The following is a 13,653-nucleotide window of genomic DNA, read 5'->3' on the forward strand; positions in this document are numbered from 1 at the left end:
ATATTTATAAATTCAGCCAGAAAAATAGCACGGATCAATTAGTGAGATGGATTTTAGGAAACTCTCCACTTAAGAAATAATAAATATTTCCAAAGATTTGCCTGTTGTAGCAACATTTGTAGCACAGTGGCAGAGCAGGTAGAGCCGCTGCCTCTCAACTCCAGCGACCCAGGTTCAATCCTGACCTCGGGTGCCGTGTGGAGTTTGAATGTTCTCCCTGTTGCCTCAAAGTGCACTGTTTCCTCCCACATCCCAAAGATGTTTTGTTAGTAGGATAATTGACGTTGTAAATTGCCCCTAGTGTGCAGTTGAATGGCAGAAGAATCAGAGGTGGGTTAATGGGCACGTGAGAGAGAATAGGTTACAGGGAAATAAGTGGGGGAGCTGAACTTATGGAATTATTCTGAGAACCGGCATAGACTTGTGGGCCGAATAGCCTGCATTGTAAAGGAATATACAACATGAGGAGAAAAAGTCATTCTGGGGATTTCAAGAAGCGGTTACATAATGGCAGCAATGAGACCATTGACAAACGAGCTTTGACATCCGTCATTAATACATTGACCTCAGCAGAATAAACCATCCCAAGACACTTAGCAGCATGTAATTTGACACCAAGCTACAAAAGGGGATATTGAAACAGGTTACCAAAAGCTTGGTTAAAAAGGTATGTTTTAAATTTCACAGGGGCCATTTTAAAGAGAGATTTGAATGGTTATAAAAGGGAATTCCAGAGCCCAGTGAACAGGCAGCTGAAGGCATGTCAGCCAGTGTTGGAGGTGTTAAAATTTGATATGTGCAAGAGGCTAGAACTGGAGGAGCACAGAGAATTCAAGAGCGCTCAGGTGCTGGAGATCACTGTGTGTGGGATAAAGGGAGATACCACGAGCCCAGTTGAACCTTTACTCATTAAGATATCACCTACATTCCGACCATGCATTCATGCAGTGAAAGCTATTCAATGAATCATAGAATAATTACAACACAGAAGGAGGCCATTTGGCCCATCACATCAGTGCTGGCTCTCTGCCAGACCAACTCTCTAGACCCACTGAGCCTTTCTCCACTGCCTTGCAAGTTTTTCTCCACTACATATTTATCCAGTTCCCTCTTGAAGGCCACAATGGAACCTGTCTCCACCACATCCGAGGGCAGTGTGTTCCAGATTCCAACCACTCATTGCTTAAAGGATTTTTTCCTCACATCACTCTTACTTCATATCCCCTTTATTTTGTACCTGTGACCTATAATCCTTAATCCCCTCCACCAAAGAGATCAGCCTCCCATTACCGTTGCTTGAAGGACATTTACGTTTAAAGGTGATCGTAGTTTGGAACTTATAGTTGGCAGGATGCTGCAGAGTGGGGATGTGCCAGACTCCCTCCTCCGATGGGAGATTCAGATCCACAGAGCAGCAATGCCTCTTCTGAACCAACTTGATTGGAACCTACACAGAGTTCACATCACAGAAACAGACCCGGAATGTTAACTCTTTCTTTCTCCGCAGATGCTGCCTGACCTACTGAGAGTTCCCAGCATTTTCTGTTCAATGCCTTTAAAAGCAAACCATTGGGTCACTCTCACACGCTGCCTGTGGGAGCTTGCTGTGCACAGAATGTTTCATATACCACAGCAGCGAAGACATTTCAGGGCACTTCACTGAGTGTAAAGTGCCTTGGGTGATCCTGAAGGAGGTGTGAAAGGTGCTAAACAAATGCGGGTCTTCCTCTAACCCAATCTATTCCTTTCTGGTTTGACACAAGAGACGACAGATGCTGTCTTTATTCTCCTCCATTTGCCAGGGTGAAATAAAATGCAACTAGAGCCTGTAGTCTACAACCCGATGGCATGAATATTGAGTTCTCCAGTTTCAGGTAAACTGCTCCCCCTCTGTCCCTTTCCCTCTCTCCTTCTGATCTACCCAGTTCTTCCGATACCCTGTTTCTATCCCCTCCTCCACCCACTCTGTCTGCCCATCACACACACACACCCCTCCCACTGGGTCCCCTCCCCCCACTGTTCCCACCTGTCCCCTCCCCACCCTCCCTTATTTGGTTCCACGCTCCACCTTCCCGTCCTATCAGATTCCACCATCTGCGGCCCTTTGTCGCCTCAGCCTCTCACCTCCCGGCCTCTGATGCTATTCCCACTCTCCCCTCCCCCATCTGCCCATCACCCCTCCTCACCTGGATCCACCAGCTCTTGCCCGACCCCTTCCCTCCACCCCATTACACCAGCCATCTCCCCTCTATCTTTCAGTCCAGATGAAGGGTGTCGATCCAAAACGTCGACCGTCCATTTCCCTCCACAGATGCTGCCCGACCCGCTGAGTCCCTCCAGCAGTTTGTTCTATGCTTCTATCCCTTCTTTCATGGACTGACTGAGTTAATGAACAATGATTAAAGTCAAGGTACTACCAAAGGACTTTTTTTTAAATCAAGCAGTGAGATTTTTCTCCTGAGACAATAAGAGTCATAGATAATCATACAGCACAGAAACAGGTCCTTCAACATTCCAAGTCCGTACAGACCACCCATTGACACCAATGTCGCATTAATTCCATTTTTTATTCTCCCCACTTTCTCCTCAGCTTCTTCCATATTCTGCCACTCAACTACACACTAGGGGCAATTTACAGCGGCCAATTAACCTACCAACCCACATATTAACTTTGGAATATGGAGAAATCCGGAGCACCCTACCATCGGATAGAAGATACAATAGCTCGAAAACTCCCACCATCCGGCTCAAGGACAGTTTCTGTCCCGCTGTTATAAGACTATTGAACGGACCTTTTGTACAATGAAGATGAGCACTTGATCTCCCAATCTAGCTCATCACGGCACTTGCACCTTATTTGTCTACCTGCACTGCACTTTCTCTGCATATGTAACACTATATTCTTTATTCTGTTATCGCTTTTCCTTCTGTACTACCTCGATGTACTTATGTATGGAATGATCTGTCTGGGTGGCATGCAAGCAAAGCTTTTCACTGTATCTCAGCACAGACGACAATATTAAACCAATTAATTCCGCCCCCCCCCCCCCCGAGGCAACCCACACAGTCACAGGGAGAACATGCAAACTCCGCACAGACAGCACCCGAGGTCGGAATTGAACCCGGGTCTCTTGCACTGTGAGGCTGCGGTCCTACTGGCTGTGTCACTCTACCTCCCTGGAGCTCCAATGATGTTTGTCGGAAGAAGAGATTTTCAAAATTGTGACAGTGCCTTACCAGACATGGGTATGTACACAACCACTTGAAATCGAGAGGTGTTTGTCTCTCAGGAGGCTGATCAGGGTCATAAGACCTAGTGCCATCCATCACGAGATCCTGCATGGTTGTCCATGACCTGAATGTCCCACCATCTATTATTGGGACCAGTGCGCTGGGAATCACATTCACAATGGATTGTACAGTCTTTATGAATGAGGTTCCCTCAAAGGAAATGGTAAACAGTACGCAGTACCATCCGACGGCTAGTGACAGGGTGGGCAGCTGTAGCCGGGGTCTCTTCAAGTCCACGTTTCTTGGTTGAACTTCATTTCCTTCTTCTAAGGAGGTGCAGCTTGAAACGTTGTGTATCTCCCATCGGTAGCCCACCTGATACTCAGTGCATCCTTGGAGGTCAATGTCTGCCTCCAAGTAGTTCCTCTGTGACCTTCTCATGGTGTCGCTGAGAATCATGCTCACTTTGGGTGGGTCGCACTTCAGCACCAGGATGGTTACCGTAGCCTGTGCCGCATAGAAGCTCACATAGTTGGACGCGTTGACCTCCACCAGGTAAACCCCTGGCTGTAAGTAAAAGTGGGACAGAACTGACATGTTGGCATGAACTTGGGACCCATCTCCAAACCTCCACACAAAAGTTGCTTCTGTGAAACTGGGCGTCACAGAGAGACTCAGGTGCACCGATTCATTGACCACACTGATGGGTGGTGACGCCGTAAGTCGAGCAGCCAAAATCCGACACTGTACCAGGATCAGAGCGGAAACGTTCTCGCTCGATATGTTGTTGGACGCCCTCAGCAGGACACTTAGATGCCCTCGCACCTTTGGTGTGTAGGAAACGTTCTGCCCGGCGATGAGATCAGAATGGCTTCCCAGCGCAAAGTGCCACAGGTATGACACCTGAAAGCCGCTGGATACCTCAGCCCTGAAGGTTTTCGTTACCCCAGCAGGAACGGCTTGCTCATCGCAATTCACCAGCCTCAGACCCTGCACTGGCTCTATCACCCGGATCTCCATGTCAGCATGGCTGCAGCTGACCCTGTTTTGCGCTGTTAATGTCACCTGGTACGTTCCGAGGTGTGTGAACCGGTACGTATATTCCGTGATGTTGTGGAGCTTCATGAAAGTATCATTGATACCCAAATGGAAGGAGACATCAGTCCCAGCGGACAACAGCACGGTGAAGACCACAGTTTGCCCAGGGGCAACTGCCCAGCTGGAGGCTAGGAGCTGTAGCCCCTGTATTTCATCTTGGACAGTGATGTTCATTAAGGCCAGCTCCCAGCTCACGTCATTGGAAGCGTTCAATCTGATGGGATACACGCCAGCGAAGGGGAATAACTCGGTTATTTCCTGCGCGCTGTCTCGTTCCGTGGCCCGAGGCAGTGTCCACTGCCAGGAAATGTTGGTTCCTCTCAGGGCGAGCGCCCGGAAGGAGACGGTGGTGTTCGTGGCCGCGTAGCGCTGAGCTGCGATGTCCACCCCGCCCACTTGCTCCTGGACGCGGACTGCCAGCGTTGCCCGGCCGGAGCTGAGCCTGTTGGTGGCCGTGACGTTAACCCGCTTCACCCCCGGGCTCTGGAAGCGGTGTTGGACGGAAGGGACGTGAGTGGACACCACAGTGCTGGTGTCGAGGGCCCAGCTGTAGATCACATCCGTACCGCTGTCCAGGCACACATCGATGACGGTTGTCTCATTCACTGCCACTGGCTCGGGTGATGCCCTCAGTGCCACGTTGCCAATGGGCTCCAGCACAGCAACCAGCTCGCTGACGTTTACAGTGCCCAGCAGGTTACTGGCCTGAAGTACTATCTCATAGGAACCTGCTTCCTCAAAGAGTGCTTGAGAAGATATCTCCGTGGTGTGGAAGAAGACAGTGGCTGCCTTCCAAATCGTCCAGTCGTACGAGATCTCGGTGCCAAAGCGAATGGTGGCTTGGAACCAGAGGGTCTGGTTGGCGAACAGGCAGCAGTTCTGCGCCAAGTCCCCGAGCACCATGGCCAGACCTTCGATCTCCTCCAGGACGTGGATCTGGACGCTGGCCTGGGCCGAGCTCACGCCGTTCTCTGCTCGGACGGTGACATTGAAGACGCCGGGGGCGGCAAAGGTGTGGTTCATGCAGGGGGGGCCTTCCAGCGGCTGGCAGCCCCGGCAGAAGGTCCAGAGGTAGCGGGCGGAGTCGCCATCCTGCAGCGAGGCCCGGAAGAGGACGGAGGCGTTGACTGGCGTGGCGCTAGCGTCAGCCTCAACAGCCAGCCCCCTCAGCGGCGCCTTCACCACGACCTCCATCTCGGCCAACAGGCTGCTGACCATGTTCTTCCCCTCCAGCCCAACCCGGAACCCGCCCGCGGCGCGGAATGAGCGGGTGACGTTGGCGCCCGTCCCGTTGCCACCTCCGTCGCCGAAGTCCCAGGTGTAGCACACGCTGTCCCCGTCGCTGGCGGCCCTGAAGGTGTAGGGCTGGCCCCTCACCAGGTTGTCCGCCAGCCCACCCTGCAGGTGGATCTCCAGCCGCATCAGCGGCGTTTGGACCTGCGCCCAGGCCGCGCCGCTGGCCCAGGAGACGTTGTTGAAGGCGGTCACGTTGACCCAGTGCAGCCCTGAGCTCCCAAAGGTGTAATTTGCCTCCTTTCCGCGAAACTGCGGGTCCACCCCAGCGCCGAAATCCCACAGGTAGGTGTACTGACTTACAGGGAAAGCCTCAGCGATAAAGGTGCCTTCCTCGCCCAGCTGGATGAAGCTGTTGGCCGGGGTGACCACCACCTTGCTGACCGCTGGTTGGACGCACACATTGGAGTAATAGTTGACCTTGTTAACGCTGCTGGACACCACCAAGTAGAGTGGGAAGTCTCCACTCCGGGTGTAGTTGTGGCTGATGTTGGGCTTGCCGCTGATGGTCTCATTGGACGAGCCATCGCCGAAGTCCCAGAAGAACTCATAGTTGGCCGAGTCTCCTGGCGTGTAGGCGGTGAAGTTGGTCTCCAGCAGCTCCTGAACGCAGCCCGCCGGGTTGATCCTGCACACTTGGAGCACAAAGACTTCAACCAGCCGCGAGGCGTTGGCGGAGCCCAGCAGGTTGGAGGCGACCACGGTCACCGTGTAGTTGCCCACCGCCGAGTAGGTGTAGTTCATCACCGAGGAGAAGGTCTCGGTGAGTGGCGTCCCGTCCCCCATGTCAAATGTCCACCTGACTCTGGTCCCTGTCCGCACCCAGGCTTTGACTATGGTGGGGGCGGACAGTTCGGTGGGGCTGTTGTCTGAGAAGTCCACGTCCGATATCTCCTCCAGCACCTCGACCATGCAGTGAGCACTGACGTTGCTGATGGCGTTGCTGGCTTGGACACTGATGTTGTATCTCCCAGCCTTGGAGAAGGTGTGGGTGACCCTCTGGAGATTTCCAATCAGCTGGCTGGAATTGTCTCCGAAGCTCCAGCTGTACGTAGCAGCCACCCCGGATGGCAGCAGGCTGGCTTCGAACTCAGCTCTTTTGCCAGTGGCAATGACATCGCTGTTCACGTTGATGGAGATGTTACTCAGGCGGCTGTAGACTCTCAGTGGGAAGAGCTGGCTGAGGTTATCGTACTTATCCGATGCAGAAACTGAGAGGTTGTATTCACCTAAGGAGAGCAGATGAAACATGGTTTTATTTGATTGTTACACTAAGTGCACCACTTACTTTTTCCCTGTCTGAATCAGAACTAGCCAGTCATCCACCTGTGGTTTTGATTCAGTTTTGCTCTCTCTGTTAGTATAGTCTGACCTGTTAGTATAGTTTGAAGTGATACACTTTGGAAGAACGAACTTGAAGGTGGAATACAAGGTCAATGGCAGGATCCTTAGCAGTGTGGAGGAAAAGAGGGATCTTGGGGTCCAAGTCCATAGATCCTTCAAAGTAGCCATGCACATTGATCAGGTGGTTAAGAAGCCGTATGGTGCACTGGCCTTCATTAGTCAGGGGATTGAGTACAAGAGCCACGAGATAATGTTGCAGCTCTATAAAACTCTGGTGAGACTACACTTAGAGTATTGCGTCCAGTTCTGGTCACCTCCTTATAAGAAGGATGTGGAAGCTTTAGAAAGGGTGCAGAGGAGATTTACCAGGATGCTGCCTGGATTAGAGAATGTGTCTTATGAGGAAAGGTTGAGTGAGCTAGGGCTTTTCTCTTTGGAGCAACGCAGGATGAGAGGCAACTTGACAGAGGTGTATAAGATTATGAGGGACATAGATAGAGCAGACAGCCAGCACCTTTTCCCAGGGTGGCAATGGCCAATACCAGAGAACATCAGTTTAAGGTCAGAGGAGGAAAGTTTAAGGGAGATGCCAGGGGTAGGTTTTTTACACAGAGAGTGGTAGGGGCCTGGAACGCACTGCCAGGGGGTGGTGGTAGAGGCTGATACAATAGGGACATTTAACAGACTCTTAGATCGGCACATGGATGTAAGAAAAATGGAAGGTTATGGACTGTGTAGGAGGGAATGGTTCGATTGATCAGGGAGTAGGTGTTTATATAGGTTGGCACAACATCGTGGGCCAAAGGGTTCGTCCTGTTCTATGTTCTATGACCTACAGGGCATATCCTACAGCCTTACCAATAGATAACACAGACGACGAAACGTGTTTCTAGCTGCTACACTAACCATTTGGTCTCACCCTACCAGAGATATTCCCTTTGTTCCCCTCATCCCTCTCCCACTGAAAACTAATTTGTTTTCTCTCTTTTCCATTCTGACAAAGGGTCTCAGATCTGAAACATTCACTCTGTTTCTCTTTCCGCAGACACTGCCTGACCTGCTGAGTGTTTCCAGCATTCACTCTTTGTATTGTGCACCATTTACAATCTTGGTATGTAAAATCAGGAGGGGCATAGATAGGGCGAACAGGTTTGAGGAATCGAAAACTAGAGGACATAGTTTTAAGGTTAAAGGTGAAAGCTTTAGTAATAACCTGAGGGGCAACTTTTTTATACAGCAGGTGGTAGATACATGGAACCAACTGCCAGAGGAAGTGAGTGAGGCAGGTACATTAGATACATTTAGGCAGTATGTGGACAGGTATACGGACAACAAGAGTTTAGAGGGATATAGGCCAAGTGCTGGGAAATGGGATTAGCTTGAATATACATCTTGGTCGGCATGGACAGGTATGGGCCGAAGGGCTTTTTCCAATGCTATACATCTCTATGACCATATTGAATGGCTGAGCAGATATGAGGGGCTGAATGACCTTTTCCTGCTTCTGTTTCTTAGTTCTCACACTTAATGCAAAACATCTGCACAAGGCCCATGACCCACATACAGTATGAGTGTGCACCATACCTGGGTGACGGTACACATGAGTGACATTATGTTGCAGCACAGCTTGCTTCACAGTCAGGTAAGGAACGGAAAGGCTGAGGTTATAAGGAGAGCTGAACTGATAAACGACATCACTGGTCCCATCGCCAAAACACCACCTGCAAAGCAACAGAAACACTCAGCACAAACTTCTCCACTTCTCAAGTGCACCGGAATAATGCCAAGACTGGAACATTATAGCCACAAGAAAAGATTGAATAAACTGGGGTTGTTTGCTTTGGAACAGTAGAGGCTGAATGGAGTTTTAATTGATGTGTATAAAATTATGACAGGCCTCAACAGAGGGGTATAAATTCAATAGGTTGAAGGATTAAAGGCAAGAAGAGGAGATTTTATTTCCATCCAGACGTAGGGGTCTGGAAGGCACTGGCTGAGAGGGTGCAGAGACAGAAACTCGTGCTGTATTCGAACAAGACTTGGATATGACAATTCCTGACCTTCAGGGTTACAGACCTGACACGGGAAGGTGGGATTAGGCCAGTTTGCTCATTTAAAACAGGCATTAGATACATTGGGCCAAATGGCCTCCTTGTGCGTTGCAAACCTACCATGATTTTGCACATTTCTAACTGTGTTAAATTCTTTTTTAGAGTCTGCATGTTGCTGGAAAGGCCAGTGGTTACTAGCAACCTGCCTGCTTGAATCACTGCAGTTTTTGTCGTGATGTTGGTGTCTTAATACTGGGTGTTATGCTTGGAGCTTCAGAGTGATCTGTAGTCACCGACAAGGCTGCAGACTTCCTTCCTTATTAGGAACTAGTGAAACAGATGGGTTTTACAAGAGTAACTTCATGCACTCCATTCCTTCTATTTTAATCCCAGCTTTATTTAATTCGCTAAATTTAAATATACCAACTGTCATGGTGGGATTCACACTCACGCCTCTAGTGCAAGACACTAGATTAACTGTTTGACAAATTAAACTGTGCGAAGACCGACAAGCACAATGATGTTCCAAGTCATCGAGGCTGCAGGTAAAAGCCTTACAGCTGAGCTACATCACACTTCGTAAAGGACTGAGTTCACACTGGCATTTAGCCATGGCGTGTATAAAACACCATTGACTCCGAGGTGCTTTGACTAGGGTTGACACCTGCAATAGCACCTCTGAAGTTCTCCACATCTCCAACTGAGCCAATCCAGTGACTCGGTGTGGTAAACACCTGCCTTATGGGTGGCGTTCTGGCCTGAGGGTTGGGCTGGTCTGGACTCTATGCCAGAATCTGAATGAACAGAGTGGGTGTCCTTGCGTTCTGAGGACCTTCACCACCAAAAAACCCTTTGGCTTCAGTAGCAGATCACCCCAGGTGGAGGAATTCAGAAGCAACCCCCAAGAGAAAAACAATAGGAAACTATCTCAGCAGTCCTTCCGCAGTGCACCAGATGAGAGGTTGGGACCTGCCCTGGGATTTGGAATACAGTGATCAATTTTGGGCCCCGTATCTAAGGAAAGATGTGCTAACCCTGGAGAGGGTCCAGAGGAGGTTCACATGAATAATCCCAGGAATGAAAGGGTTAACGTATGAGGAGCATTTGTTGGGTCTGGTCCTGTACTTGATGGAGTTCAGAAGTTTGAGGAGGGATCTCATTGAAACCTACCGGATACCGAAAGGCCTGGATAGAATGGACGTGGAGAGGATGTTTCCGTCAGTAGGGGAGTCTGGGATCCGAGGGCGCAGCCTCAGAATAAAGAGACGTCCCTTTAAAACTGAGATGAGGAGGAATTTCTTCAGCCAGAGTGTGGTGAATCTGTGGAATTCGTTGCCACAGAGGGCTGTGGAGGCCAAGTCAATGGGTGTATTTAAGGCAGAGATTGATAGGTTCTTGATTGGCAAGGGGGTTAAGGGTTACAGGGAGAATGGGGATGAAAACAAAATCAACCATGATTGAATGGCAGAGCAGACTCAATGGGCCGAATGGCCTAACTCTGCTCCTATATCTTATGGTCTTACGGGATAGAACCATAGCCAGAAACCCAACAACCCATTCAGCCCATTGGCCTTACAGTGGGTTTGTTCACCAGCGCAGTAGGAAGTGTATTGCTTGCTTCCAGAGCTGTGTATGCACACTGAAGGCAACCAGGTCCACTGAAAGTAGCCACACTGAGCAAATATGCAAAGAATTTCTTCAAAGGAAGCATAGTGAGTTGGGAATGGACAGCTACATAGAGAGAGAAAGGCAGTTTCTATCAGTTACCTGAATGTAGCATTGATGGCTGCATCCACCTTCACTCCAGCGATAAACATGTATGGGACACCTTGGACAAGGACGACTGGGACACCAGAAACATTTAACTCTGCCAACGGATTCCTCCTGTCTACAGTAACGTTGCAAATAATACTTTGGCTGCTCACGTGATTGGATGCAGTCAGCTGCAACATTGAAACACAAGATTTAGTGGGCTGGAGGGAAGGGGGGATCTTGCACAGATTTTTCAAAATTTAACTCACAAACTTTGACTTTCTAACTAACAGACCGCAATCAGTAAGGACAGGCAGCAATACCTCCGGCACGATTATTCTCAACACTGGTGCCCCACAAGGCTGCGTCCTCAGCCCCTTACTCTACTCCCTATACACTCATGACTGTGGGGGAAGATTCTGCTCTAACTCCATCTACAAGTTTGCAGATGATACCACCGTTGCAGGCCGTATCTCAAACAGCGATGAGTCGGAGTACAGGAAGGAGATAGAGAGCTTAGTGGAATGGTGTCATGACAACAACCTTTCCCTCAACGTCAACAAAACAAAAGAGCTGGTCATTGACTTCAGGAAAGGGGGTGGTGTACATGCACCCATCTACATCAACGGTGCTGAGGTTAAGAGGGTTGACAGCTTCAAGTTCCTGGGAGTGAACATCACCAACAGCCTGTCCTGGTCAAATCACGTAGAATCCACAGCCAAGAAAGCTCACCAGCGCCTCTACTTCCTCAGGAGGCTGAAGAAATTCGGTTTGACTCTCACCAACTTTTACCGATGCACCATAGAAAGCATCCTATCTGGATGTATCACAGCTTGGTATGGCAACTGCTCTGCCCAGGACCGCAAGAAACTGCAGAGAGTTGTGGACACAGCCCAGCGCATCACAGACACCAGCCTCCCCTCCTTGGACTCTCGCTGTCTTGGTGAAGCAGCCAGCATAATCAAAGACCCCACCCACCCGGGACATTCTCTCTTCTCTCCTCTTCCATCGGGTAGAAGATACAGGAGCCTGAGGGCACATACCACCAGACTTAAGGACAGCTTCTACCCCACTGCTATAAGACTATTGAATGGTCTTATACATTGAGATGGACTCTGACCTCACAATCTACCTTGTTGTGAGCTTGCACCTTATTGCACTGCACTTTCTCTGTAGCTGTGACACTTTACCCTGTACTATTTTTGTTTTTACCTGTACTACATCAATGCACTCTGAACTAACTCAATGTAACTGCACTGTGTAATGAATTGACCTGTATGATCGGTATGCAAGACAAGTTTTTCACTGTACCTCGGTACAAATGACAATAATAAACCAATACCAATACCAAACAACATTACCCATAAAGATGATGCAGCCATCACACTGTTTAGGGAAGTTTACCCTACCCTTTCCCATCCTTTCAACTGTGACTATAGTTCAAAAGGAGTCCCTTGGCTTTATGACGCCCTAATGTTATGAAAGGCACTTCATAAATGCGAACCCTTCTGTTAAATCAATATTTCGAACAACATTGCAATCAATGTGTGACATCTACTTTGTTTTTTTTGTGAGATAGAGGGAGGCCATTTCAGCCCATCAGGTCTTTGTGGAAATTGAAGGATATGTCCAGTCTGACCTGCCGGGCACGTCTTCCTGCCCTGCATCTCACAACTCCTACATTCTTTTGTCTCTGTTCTCACTCCCTAACTGCTCCCATTTACTAATTGACCAGGTAACCTTGTTTACAGTTTATCAGCCCGGTTTTACCCCCATCCCCATGTCCTACCTTCCCTGCAGCTTAACGAGCTTCATCTGTCTCCTTCCAAGCTCTGACGAAGGGTCTTCAACCTGAAACATTCTCTGTTTCCCTTCCCACAGATGCTGCTTGACCTGCTGAGTATTTCCAGCACTTCCTGTTTTTATCTGAACCTTTGTGGAAATCTGGCTAAAACTCGCACTCTCCAAAAATTTATATCTCGCTTACACTTTTACCTGGTCTCCTATTATTTCTTTATCCACAGCTCTCTAGGGCAGAGAATTCCAATGACTTGCTCCCAATCATGAGGTTTTACTTGAAGAAGCTTAATAGTCCCCACTGATCTTACCCTTCTGGACATCACCCACCTGAAGCTGTGAAGATATCAAACAAAAATATCTTGTTCAAACTTCCACATTGCAACTATCTTTTGTACCATTTTCCTTAAAACACAAGAGCTTCACCATGGGTGTGTGCTTCGATCCTACCTTCAACTACCTTAAATTAAGAAATGTGAGTAGAACTGTTCCAAACACTCCCATGTGGACCTTGGAGAGTGCTCCAACACTACATGTCATCGCCATTCTCTGTCCAAGCCACATATCCACTGATCTATCAGCCTTGAACATATGTGACTGAGTCTCCACATCCCAAAGGTTCACAACCCACTGAATGAAGAAATCTCTCCCCATCTCAGTCCTAAATCCTGTGGCTTCTGGTTCTAGAAGCCTGAGAAAATAGCCCCTGAGCATTTATCATGTTAAGTCCTTTAAGAATTTTACCCTATTCAATGAGGTCATCTCACCTTCTTCTAAATTCTAGAGAAGAAAGATCTAACCTATTCAATCTCTCCTCATGGATCATTCTCACATCCCAGGAATCACTCAAGGTAACCTTTCTTGCATCCTCTCAAAGGCAAATATTTCCGTCTATAGATACAGAAAACAAAAACCTACACAGTGCACAAATATGGTCTTATCAAAGACACACAAAATTGCATTAAGACCAACAAACGCCAATCCCTTTGCATTTAAGGCTACAATGTAATCTTCCTTCCAACTTGTTTAAGTGTCGGCCAACTTGCCTGACTCAGAGGCCATGGGGAGTTTGAACTTGTCAACATCA

The 13,653-nt window shown here is 48.8% G+C and overlaps 1 protein-coding gene across 4 annotated transcripts in view; it reads right to left on the bottom strand.

Moving 5' to 3' along the window:
• The window catches only part of pkd1a (polycystic kidney disease 1a), a 239,949-nt gene that overhangs the window by 111,611 nt on the left and 114,685 nt on the right, over window positions 1–13,653 (bottom strand). For all 4 annotated transcript variants that reach the window (XM_052020991.1, XM_052020990.1, XM_052020989.1 and 1 more), the window contains 3 exons: window positions 10,785–10,960; window positions 8,551–8,687; window positions 3,238–6,851 (listed from right to left, as the gene is read on the bottom strand). In XM_052020991.1, the coding sequence (XP_051876951.1) occupies window positions 3,238–6,851; window positions 8,551–8,687; window positions 10,785–10,960 (3,927 nt within the window). The remainder of the gene's footprint in view (window positions 1–3,237; window positions 6,852–8,550; window positions 8,688–10,784; window positions 10,961–13,653) is intronic.

This window comes from Pristis pectinata, chromosome 8 (assembly GCF_009764475.1).
Source record: "Pristis pectinata isolate sPriPec2 chromosome 8, sPriPec2.1.pri, whole genome shotgun sequence".
In the NCBI taxonomy this organism is placed as follows: Eukaryota; Metazoa; Chordata; class Chondrichthyes; order Rhinopristiformes; family Pristidae; genus Pristis; species Pristis pectinata.